We start from the raw sequence: 12714 nt of genomic DNA on the forward strand, positions 1-12714 counted from the left end.
AAAAAGGAATAATAACTGGGATAGCAGATAACTGGGCGCTCTCCATGTTAAAAGAAAAATAATAACTGGAATAGCAGATAACTGGGCTCTCTCTAGGATAAAAAAGGAATAATAACTGGGATAGCAGATAACTGGGCGCTCTCTATGTTAAAAATGAATAATAACTGGGATAGCAGATAACTGGGCGCTCTCTATGGTAAAAATGAATAATAACTGGGATAGCAGATAACTGGGCGCTCTCTATGTTATAATAAAATCCTTCTAACTGTGACATGTATTGAGGTGGGCAGTTCCATCCCTTTCACCATCTTACGTATACACTTTCATAATTTCAATTTTTCTTTATTGTCAGTCTATTTGGGGTCAGGAGATACTTTAGTCCGGCATTAGCTATGGCATGATGGGAAAGTAAAGGAAATAAGTATATTCGTCTACATTAAAGCGATCCTGTTCTGTGCTTGGGTAAAGCACAGGTTCTGTTTAACATAATATTCCAAAGTCAGAGAGCTCACTATGGCCATTAAATAGGTAATTGTTTGGGAGCCAGGTAGCAGGTATTTGGGAGCAGGTTTGGGAGCAGGTATAATATTTTAGACAGCTTGGAGATCTCATTTCTGGAGACAAACTATTTACCTAGAAAAAATATACTCTGCTGTTAAGTCAGTAGGGAAGGTCATGGCTCTTTGAAGTCAAATAAAAAAGCTCTCACCTATTTGTTCAATTTCTGAGCAAGTGAAAAATGCAGATACCACTGGAGAGTATTTTGATTTGTCTACCCAAACCTTTTTGGGTTGGTACTGCTACTAATTAGTATTTTGAGCTCCAGCTGCTGGATTATGAATGAGATGATGGGGCGTAGTCATCTGACACATTAAATGTAGTTTTTTTGTCTAATCTACTCATGTTTTTTGTACTTTCTATGTACTAGACTAGTGTTTCTCAACCAGGGTTCTTCCAGGAGGTTGCTAGGGGTTCCCTGAGGAATGAGCAATTTGTGCAGTTTTAGTGACACCAATGGTCTTTTTTGTTGTCTGTAAGCATGATATTCTACTGGCCAGCAAAGTGAGATACATTCTTCTTACTAACCACCACACTAATGTACTGTGTGCTGTGAATATACCGGTAGTAATTAAAGCTGGGGTTCCCTAAGGCCTGAAAGCTAATATAAGGGATCCCCCATGGTAAAAACATTTGAGAAAGGCAGTTCTAGGCATAGTGATACAGACTGTACCTTTCAAATACACGTAACAAAGTTTCCCCCAGTCACAGAGCTTTTGCTAATACATTGACCAGAGAAGACACACTGGGGCTTCATGGGCTACATACCTAGCCAATGCAATATAAATGGGATGGGCTATGGTGTGTGAAGCTCCCCGATGTGTAATACAGAATGAAAAGCGATTTCCACTCTCTGCCTAAAAAGAGCCCCTAGGTCACCGTCACCTTTTATATGATTCAGTCACAAGTAAGTATTCTTTTGGAGTTTCTTTTGCTTCCACTTTGTGAAAAAAATAAAATGCTTGCTCTGGTTCAATTTACTTTATCATAGATAAATGGAATACAGCAGTTAGAAAGTGACACTTTTATTGGGACAGTGGTAAATCCAAAACCTTACTTGCAGATACCCAGGAGATTAAATATACAGCACTGCGTAATATGTTGTAATATGTAATAAAGCTGGTGGGTATCCTACCTAGTTTCTTATTGCAGTGTAATATGGGTTTATGGCGTGGCTACACTCCCCTTCCCCCTTTATATATTAATGTAAATGTTGTGTTTGAGTGATTTGTGATTAATGTTATAATTATTTTTACTTTTACTGTTGTCAGTACAGTCCTCACTAAAAATGATTGCTTTTGCATATAGGTACGCCAGCCTTTATTTCTGCTGGGCCATTGAAGACCAGGATAATGAGTTGATCACTTTAGAAATAATTCACCGTTACGTGGAGCTTTTGGACAAGTATTTTGGCAGTGTAAGTCCTGATATAATGTACTCTGCGTGTGAAATGACTTTACCGTTAAAACTTCAAAGTAAATCATGTCATTAAGCCAGGTGCTTTCCAGTTTCTCCTTAACTACTGGTTGGTTTCCTGTTTTGTGGCAGAATGTTTTTCACTCTTACCTTAATGATTTCATGTTTTTGTTTTGTGCTGCTTAACCCAAAGTATAGATATGTATTATGGTATATGGCCCAATCACAAATCAAAAAGAAGCAAATTGATAAGAATTAGTTTAGTACATGTTGTCCTAGCTACAAATATTATTATTATTAAAAATAATATACAGGATTTAAATAAAGCCAACATTTTACACTGCACTGTACATTAAATGACAGGTTGCAAATGACAGATACATACACAGTGACACAGAAGGAGGAGAGGACCCTTTCCAGAAGAGCTTATAATCTAGGAGGTGGGAGAAGTAAAACACTATGGAAGGGGGATATGGAATAGTGGGAGAGAAGTGAGGGTTTTAGGAGACAGAAGAAGATGGGTAGGCAATTTTGAAAAGATGGGTTTTGAGGGCTCTTTTAAAGAAGCAGAAAGTAGGAGCAACCCGATTAGGACAAGGAAGACCATTCCAGAGTGTAGAGGCAGCTCTAGGGAAGTTTTGGAGCTTTGAATTGGATGAGGTTATGAGTGAGGAAGTCTATTACATTGAAATGTGAAAATGAAACTCAACATTCCTCATATTAAGTTTTTATCCAGAAATTCAGCAAAAGATTAACATGTTTTTAGAAATATGCACACTCTTTCTATCGATTATTTAACAATTGTATTAAAAATATAATTTGATTGAAACCACTAGATTGCTAGCCTCAAAGCTGTTTCAAGAATAAAAGCTTGTAGCAGCAGTTTAGCGTGGAACGATTCTAGAAGAAATGTTATCACTTATTCTGATGTACTGATTTCTGTTTGAATATTTGCTCTGCGTGCAATTGAAGACACGCTCATCTTCTCTGCCTTCCAGGTGTGTGAGCTTGATATCATCTTTAATTTTGAGAAAGCCTATTTTATCCTGGATGAATTTCTTTTGGGAGGAGAGGTACAGGAGACATCAAAGAAAAATGTTCTAAAAGCCATCGAGCAGGCCGACCTGCTACAGGAGGTAAGAAGAATGGCTTTTCCTATCGCATGCATGTCTTGCCACCATGTCTTTGCTTCATGCTACTAACCAATGATGATGGCATGTCCACCCTGGTCAGCAACCACACTTAAAGCCTGACAAACCTGCGCTTGTTACTGCAGATCACTGAGATGTTGCCAAATACCACACACAGGCCCTTTGTTCTATTTTTTTTTTGTATTTAAATGTTTTCTGCAGACCCGCATTGAATAATATGCCTTATAGAAACATTTATGTTATCCTCTACCAGATTCTCTCTTTGGATTGGCAGATGGATAAAATATTGATTCTGTCTGTTAGCCTCATTAAACCATGAGGCGGCGATCTGATTTTGATTTACTCCCTTCTGCATTTTGCCTGCAATGATACACTGTCATTGAAATTCTGGGAAATGTGGTCGTTCAGTGAGATTTTGGTTTGACATGCCTTCATTGGCCGAGTCTGTGTAGCGCATGCTGCTCTTGCATAAATCCATAGTTTATTTTGTGTCATACTCTGCTATAATTCACGTAGCCCCCTATTTATCAGTATGACAACTTTTGCAATACTTTGTGTTTTATTATCCTAATACAATGTATTAATTCAACTGTCAAGGTTATTTCTTTCACCTTTTGTGTCTTTGTCAAGTTGTGCCTAATGTATTCTGTCTGGTATGTGTCTGTTCTGATGTATTTGTGTGCTTCTCTACTATTTCATTGCTGAATTCCAGAAGGTAGACTCTCTCCTTTGACACTTTTTTCAGGTATAGTTAATCAGCACTAACTTTACTAAGATTATCAATAACACTAACCAAACCAGTTAATTTCTCAAAGTGGCAAATAACCCATGGCTTATGTCAGACAACCTCTCTTTTCTAAGAAGCTGAAATATTGAACCTCAGTTTAATCTGTGGACTTGCATTATAGTCATACGTTAAGCTTCCTTGGTTGAGTTGTAGTACATAAATTACCTTGTGAATTTGTATGATGCTGGATTGTTTATTTTCTCACACAGAAATCAGAAAACAGGAACCACAACCCTACTTTGATACTAAACTGAAGTCCTGTGTTCTCCCCAGACCCTTTTAGCTGGGTGCACCACCCGGGATTTTTCATTTGGCATCCGGCTGTTTTGGGGTGGTGACTGCAAATTTGGGTCACATTATAGGGGCTGCCACACGTCTGCAGCTTTTCCCCACCCAGCTAAAAAAAGATTCTGGGAAGAATACTGGATACTCTTATCCTTCCTAAAGAATAGAGTGCTATAATCTTATAATAAGTATATTTTACACCGTATGCAGGAACATCCTGTCTGTACTTTGATCTGGAGTCTGCACCAGTAAGCAGATGCTCCATCCCCATTTTAATGGCACCAACACATCCAAACATGGACGTCACAGTGTTCTCCGTGCTGTTTTATCAAGCACTATCATTTCCTGTTCTGCAGGAAGAAAATATGTAATCATTGCTGTTTTATTTATTTTCTGCAGGCAGAAAATCTGTAATCATTGCTCTTTGTTAGATTCTGCAAGCAGAAAATATGTAATCATTGCTTTTTTCAGTTAAATGAAATAAAAAGTATGAATATTTTATTGTACCTTATTTACAAAGTATCTTATTAAACTGTATTAGCTGTAACCAACCCTCATGCTCTGATTACCGGTGCCATTTTGAGTATTGGCTTTCCATTGATGAAGCAGTGCAATAAAACTGACTGTCATAGTACATGCAGGTATCATTGGTATAGGGATAAGTCACTGTTTACACATTGGACACTTGTTGTAGAGGCAGAGTATATATGGTGCCCATTCTTATAGAGGCTGAGTACAATTGGCACTCATTGTTATAGAGACTGAGTACACTTCACAACACACATTGTTGTAGAACCTGAGTACACTTCACAACACACATTGTTGTAGAACCTGAGTACACTTCACAACACACATTATTGTTGTAGAACCTGAGTACACTTCACAACACACATTGTTGTAGAACCTGAGTACACTTCACAACACACATTGTTGTAGAACCTGAGTACACTTGGCACCCATTGTTATAGAGACTTAGTACACTTCACACCCATTGTTGTAGAAGCTGAGTACACTTGGTACCCATTGTTGTAGAAGCTGAGTACACTTGGCACCCATTTATTATTATTACACAGTATTTATATAGTGCCATCATATTACACAGTGCTGTACAAGGCCCATAGAGTCATGTCACTAACTGCCCCTCACAATCTTATGTTCCTAACATACTCATATGTCTTTATTACAGTCTAAGGTCAAATTTGGAGGAAAGCCAATTGGCCTAACTGCATGTTTTTGGAATGTGGGAGGAAACTGGAGTACCCGGAGGAAACCCACGCAAACACGGGGAGAACTTGCAAACTCCATGCAGATAGTGTCCGGGCTGAGATTTGAACCTAGGACCTAGCGCTGCACAGGCCAGTGCACTTACTGCTGAGCCACCATGCTGCCCCGGAGGCTGTAGAGGCTGAGTACACTTGGCATCCCTTGGTGTAGAGCTACATTGCACTAGACACTCATTAGTGTGGCATCACAAGGCATTTTTCACCTGTTGGTAATTGATGTACAATGCACTTCACTGTGGTTTTGTTGGAGTACAAAATCGTTGAATGTCTTTGTTTTGGACAATATGTATTGTAGTGCAGAGTTGAAGTGCACTTTGCACTTGTTGTAGAGATTTTGTTCACATGGTACCCACTGGTGTAGAGGTTCAGTGCATTTGGACCCTGTTGGTGTAGAAGTACTCTGCACTTGGCTTCTATTGGTGTAGCAATACTGCAAAGCATTCAAATCTTACACAGCATTTAGAACCTTACAGAACACGAACTAGTTACTATATCTGTAGGAGTAAAGTGCATTAAGTTTCAATTAGTGCAGACTTACAATGAATTGTCTTATTTCCTTCTGGTAAAGGATTGCAAAGCACTTAGCACTCATATGTGTTGAAATAAGGTGCAATAAGCTCTACTTAATAAATTAAAGGGTATTCACTTTTTATTATCGTGGGGCTAAAGTACATTTAGGTTTTCCTATTGTTTTATTGTGTGTTTGAAAATATTGGAACAGGAAAACTATCGGCTCATAGTCTTGAACAAGGAAATTATAGGTAACAATATATAGACAATATTGACACACATTCCCAGGATATGTATAGTATTACATGTAGGTATAAATGCTGAATTATCAATGTTAAACATAGGTACAGTATGGTTGTTTTCAGTCAGTCCAACTCACACTGAAATAAACACATTAAAGAACAAATGCTGTGTTGCATTAGGATGAAGGAGGTACAGCCTGCGATAATGTAATAAACAACTATGACTGTACCATTGCACACATCTGTATTTTTAAACCATACATAAAAAAAATTATCAGTATATTTATTTACATTAAATGTATCACAATTATATACTGATATTGAAAACAAATAAAAACAAATGTTCTTTTTTTATAAACAGCTACAATAATAATTGTTACCAGTATTATACTTTTGTACATAATCATTCATTATCATTTATCCCCTTTTATTTAGAGTTTATACTTTTTTGCAATAATGAAGTGAGGGAAATCTTGTCTTGGGAAAAGTTGTCCCCATTGGAAGATTTGCACAATCATGAGGAATGTTCTTCATTATCATTTTCATTGACATACAAAGGACAATTCATGAGCAGTTTAGGAATTAAAATTACACTTTAAAGAGTTTCTATTGTTTGGCCATCAGCAATGCTTCTGCATCTGGCAGTATCAAACTGGTGGAAAAATACGTGAGGTTCAGCTGCATTTTTATTTTATGAAAGTCACTGGCCAGAAAAATGCAGAATCTTGATTGTTAGTGAGGAAATAACAGCCAAGCAATGTCGTCAGTGAGCCAGCAGTGTCATTGGAGAAGACGACCCGTCTGTAAGCACTGTACACGTGAGCAGATTTGTTTACAGTTTTACTTCGACTGACTGATTATTTTGCCTATTGGTAATCCATTGGTCAAAAGTCCCTAAACACTTCAGAATTGTGTATGATATTCTGCCCTTTTAATTTGCTAAACAGATTTGTTCCAATCGTTTGTACAAACAACTTGCGTCGTGAAAGATCCTTCCAACAACAATTATTGCATGTGTGTATGTAGCCTAAGAGTTATCACCAGGGACAGTTGACAATATAACTTTGTCCTTGGTCTAAAGTGTTTCTAACATTCCATCACACACTGGAGTTATTGTTTTTCAGAATTATCCTGCAAATCATTGGGTTTATGAAGGTAACATAGGCTCATTTCACCAACAGTAAACATTTAATTTCTGAAGCATCATCCCATTTTTGTTATGGATTTAATTAGCTTCTTTCCTCATCTGATGCTTGTTGAATTATTTTGAGAAAACACTCACTTTAGAGAAAATAAATGATTTAAGAACTGATCCAATTAAAGTAGTTGGATTTGTTCAATTTTTTCATTGAAAGAGGAGGTAGGCAACATATTTATCAGAACCATTTTCTGAAAGCTATATGTTAAAAAACAGCAATGGCGACCTAGTCTACGCTATTTTGCAAAATGTCATAGTGAGGCTGTAATGAACCTTACCTGAGTATTTCTTTCTTTGTTGAAGACAAAAAAATTTCCCAAACTTCTTCCCAAGTTGTAGCAGTAACACTCATGTGTATCCGGCCAATGTCACAGTTTGGCAGCCTGCGTAAAGATCCACAAGCTGTTGGCTGGACTTCGGCACAAGCGTTAACTTCATATTATCTGTTGTGAATATTGTACCTCTGGTAAAGACTTGGAAACAACAATCCTAGGAGTGGAAAGATTTGTAGCTGATATTTTAATGGAATCATTTGGAAATGGCATTGGATAGTAAAATGTGGTTATAAAGCTGGAGAGAAGAAACGGAGTGACACTTTTTCAGTGCAGTCATTTGACTTAAAACAACACGTTTCCATTGCCATCACGGTAGTTAGACTTTGCTGAGAATTATGTAAATATATGTTATCTATGAAGTTAAAAGGAGACTTCATGTAGTCATTAATGAAAATATCAAGTTTTCACCTTGCGATTTTATATTTGTAGAGCCAGAATGAAGACTGGGGAGGTTACTCAGAGGACATGCTTTGATAATGACCACCTCTGAGGGCTTAGCCTTCCTGAAACAACTCATACAAATCCGGTAACTTTGGCATTATAGTGGCACGTATTGTTGGTGCTGTGCAGAGACTGCTGCATGACATGTTTTCCACTGAAAATAAGGGAACGGGTATTTTTCCTATAGGCTACCATACCTAGCATGACCTTATCACGGTGAGTGCAGTATTATTACTCCAAGCAGTACCTGTACACACATTGATTTAAAAGTTCTGTCCGGCTAAAATGACCGAATAGGTAGCGCGGATGAGGTGAAGGAAGTCACCCCTCCCCAGCTAATACCGGTAATAGTGTCTCATAAATGTGTTGTAGGTGTATGATTCCCATAGAATAGATTTACTTAGCAATGTATCACTTGCAATAGATTGTCCTGCAGGCCCACGCACTTTCATTATTCTGATGCCCGTCATCTCCCAATTATGAAAACAATTCTAAGCTGCAAGGAAAATGTTCTGGGGTCACATAGGGTTGAGCTGAGGTAATATAAATTCTGTCATTAAAAAAAATCATTGTGTGTACAGAATCTGTTACTAACAGCAGTCATTAAGGATGTGTGGTATGGGCTTATTTTCTAATGCTAACCCTTGTAACTTGTCTAATTAAATGGAAACACTCACAGTGCTGCTGGTAAAAATGTTGGGTCAGTGACCTTGTGCTGTTTTGAAATAATCTCCCTGCAACCCGCACATATTTTCACATTAAGGTCATTTCTAATATCTCACTCCTGCGGAGTATAAATTAGGTTTTGTTTTCTTAGGTCTTTTTATTACTATTATTATTATTTTTAATAAACAGGATTTATATAGCGCCATCTTACACAGCGCTGTACATTAAATAGTAGTTACAAATGACAAACAGATACAGACAGTGACAAAGGAAAAAGATAGGACGCTGCCCCGAAGAGCTTACAATCTAGGAGGTGGGGGAAATCTCACACAATAGGAAGGGAGATATGTAGTGGTGGGTGAGTAGTGATGGTTTAAGAGACAGAAAAAGACAGGTAGGTGAGTTTGAAAAAATAGATTTTAAGTGCTATTTTAAATGAGCTGAAAGTAGAATCAAGCCCAATAGGACAAGGAAGACCTTTCCAGGGAGTCGGGGCAGCTCTAGAAAAGTCTTAGAGTGAGGAAGTCATTAGTAAAGTCATTGGAGGAACAAAATCAATTACAATTTCTTAGGTATTTTTATTATTATTATTATTATTATTAATAATAATAATTTTAATAATAATAATATTAAACAGTATTTATATAGCGTCAACATATTACGCAGCGCTGTACATTAAATAAGAGTGGCAAATCACAGACAGATACAGACAGTGACACAGGAGGAGGAGAGGACCCTGTCAAGAAGAACTTACAATCTAAGTTCTTGTTCAATTTCATGTTCTTCCTACTATTTTGGATACAGTTGTACACTTAAAATCTTTAAATAATAAATAAGGGTTTTATTATTTATTAATAATAACAACATTATTTATCCAAGGGGTCAGACTGCATATTTGCCAATATCCAAAAAGCCAAAATATTCAAAACATGGTTTGTGCACAAAAGCAAGAGGTTGAGCTAGGCAAAATTCTACCTTACAAAAGTTAAGGAGAACGAGAATTCTGCATTCTCCAGACATTAATTGAATTTTAGCTTTTTTTGTGATACAGTTATTTCTTTTAAACTATGCTTACACTTTGAAGTAGATTGATGGCATATTTAGAAGTTTTTGCTTAACATTCAACTTTTCATAGACTTCACAGTAAACAATAAGTATCAGGATGGCTCACAATGGCAGCACACCATAGTTAAGCAATGCAACGACGAAGGTTCGGCAGATTACAAGTCAGTTTGGCGATAAGCTGGTTGTGATGTGTTGCTGTGCTGCATTTTTATGCTTTGTTCCTTGTCCTTCTGTATAAGCCTGTAAATGTACAGCACACAGTTCTTCCCATAAATAAAGCAGAGAAATTCCACACATCTCCTGACATTTCACTATAACCAGCACAATTTCCTGAGCAGTCATGGTTGTTTCATATTCGTCTTCAGAGACCTCTCCAAGTCCTTGAATCCTCTTCTAGTATAATATTGTTATCTCAAGCAAGAGAAGAGCAGAGTGAATGAGAAGCTGCAGAAAGGAAGCCGTCGCTCTTTGCTGGAATTTTTTTTTTTTATATGAAATCAAACTGAAATCATACCAAGATGTGTGTAGAAGAGTGATTAAAGTATAATTCAAGGCAAACTCTTTTTTTTTGGATGAAGTGGGGAAGGGTAAGTCAAGTTTTATCTCTTGCGTCTTTAGAACAGGAAGTGAAAAGAGAATTCTCTTTTATGGGATAAAGATAGCAAAAGATAACCCGATGAGGGTTTCAACCCTTCCATTCTTTATAAAAAAGTAAGAAAAAAAAAAGGATATTTACGCCTGCTATAGGTTTAAAATCCCTATGTTGGTAATCCGCTACGCCTATGTATGGATACCTATAATAATAGCGACAAGGCCAAATGCTACTCCAGACCTGAAAACAGAAACAAGGCACAGTTTTAAAATAAATTAGGTCAGGTTTAGACCTGCTTCCGGAATTAGTGATTCTACACAGCTCCTGGTGGCTTGTCATTTTGTAAGCCCCTTGCTTCCTCACACCGCAGCACTGGTTGTTATAGAACCAACACCTGCACATTTGACAGCTGGCAGCAGTGGCTGGTACCAGAATTATTCTCCATTGGACTGCCACGGGCAGAAGTTACATGTAGAATCACCCCAGAAGCAGCAGCTCCCTGGCATGAGGAAACAGTAACTGTACTGCAACCCTATAATCAGTCTGAACATGGTCTTGCAGGGCAATCATTTGCTGTAGTTTTTGTTACCTGTGCTAGTGGATAGTATGTGAATGTGTCCAAATGAATGTCCTCTGTGGCTATGCAACCTACAGCAAGCTTAGAAGACTGTCAGTGCATGGATAAAATACCTAAATGGTCCCCATTGCTCTCCTTCTGAAATGCAAGATGCCAGGCTGCCTTTCCAATCTCTCCTTATTTACTGAGTGACTGTCTACTTATTCCAAGTCAGCAACTCAATGGGCCTGATTTATTAAAGCTTTCCAAGGCTGGAGAGGATTCACTTTTATCAGTGAAGCTAGGTGATCCAGCAAACCTGGAATGGATCTTGTCCAGGACTGAAAACATTTGCTAACAAAAAGCAAAATCCATTCCATGTTTGCTGGATCACCCAGCTTCACTGATAAAAGTGTATCTTCTCCAGCCTTGGAGAGCTTTAATAAATCAAGCCCAATGTATTTTGGGAGGAGGCTACTGATAGATGCAAAATTTGTATTTTCTTACAACTGTAATACAGCAGCCAGCGTGTCTAGATTACAGCAGATGTGTACATTAATATTTACAGATGATATTGATAGTTATTTCATACAGAAAAGGAGTTTGTTTCACAGTTTACAGCCCACAACACGTTTCAGCTAAAGCTTTACCATATGAGTGTCGCCCTTTACAGATATGTTTCATAATTCAGAATAACAGCTGCTACTGCTTTCTGCCTGATGCTGCTGCTTGAAGATTACCATGTGCCTTGGGATATATAGCTATAATTCTAAATGTGCTGAAAAGAAACCAATGTAACTTAAGTGCATTACAGAAAGGTAAGTAGCTGCCTGAATTAAGGTGAGGATTTTTATGACAAAACATCGGCACAGTACATGGTAACCTTGGTGAGAATCTAGCGGAAGATAAATAACTGATTCTCCTTTACTGTCTGCACAGTCTGAGGATTGTCTAAGCCCACTTCTTTCTCCTTAAATTAATGATGCCTCTTCTAATGCATTATGCAGGGTGTAAACCGGCTATTATCACACGCGCAGATCATTTCCCAGAAGCTGCAGCGTTGGAAAATCCGTTATTATTATGATAATGGAATTCCGGGGCTTTATAGTGCTGTCTTACAGGACTCAATTCTGGGAACAAAAAACATAGCCAGAATTTAGATGCCTTTGTTTCATGTGATTCCTGTATTGACCATTTTAAGGCAATCAATTTATGTTGCTTTGCATTACCATTGTACCCTATGGAGGAAGAGTATACTAAAGAAAAATTACTCTTTTCAATTTCTGGGTTTATGGTATTAGAATGACTTTCTGCTTTACAGAAAAGAATTCTACATATCATTAATATTATAGCCCCACAGAGGGGTCTCTTGTATTGCTAGTAGCTGCACATGTACATGCAGAAAAACTAGTATTATAGAATGTACATGAAAAGAGTTCCAACTTTAACTATAAGCATAAAGTGGGAAGTAGAAAAGTTTATATACTGCTAAACATTTAGGACTTTCAGAATGGTTTCTGATACCAGTACCAGTACAGTATTTGGGATGATGATGACGATTTTACAAAATAGTTGTAACACCATTCAATAGAGAACTGACACTTAAGATGTCTCCTCATTATGCCTAAT

The 12714-nt window shown here is 37.6% G+C and overlaps 1 protein-coding gene across 4 annotated transcripts in view; it reads left to right on the forward strand.

Annotated features, from left to right (window-relative positions):
• Positions 1 to 12714, forward strand: part of AP1S2 (adaptor related protein complex 1 subunit sigma 2) — a 57718-nt gene that overhangs the window by 17459 nt on the left and 27545 nt on the right. For 3 of the 4 annotated variants that reach the window (XR_011923524.1, XM_072431260.1, XM_072431242.1), the window contains exons 3-4: positions 1867 to 1975; positions 2973 to 3110. Coding sequence is in view for 2 of the 4 variants with exons in the window: in XM_072431260.1 (XP_072287361.1) it covers positions 1867 to 1975; positions 2973 to 3110 (247 nt within the window). In the remaining 2 variants the exon portion in view is untranslated. Of the gene's footprint in view, positions 1 to 1866; positions 1976 to 2972; positions 3111 to 8194; positions 8292 to 12714 lie in introns of all 4 variants that reach the window. The other variant, XR_011923522.1, reaches the window with a different exon arrangement.

The sequence above is a fragment of the Pyxicephalus adspersus genome, chromosome 1, assembly GCF_032062135.1.
Source record: "Pyxicephalus adspersus chromosome 1, UCB_Pads_2.0, whole genome shotgun sequence".
NCBI lineage: Eukaryota > Metazoa > Chordata > Amphibia > Anura > Pyxicephalidae > Pyxicephalus > Pyxicephalus adspersus.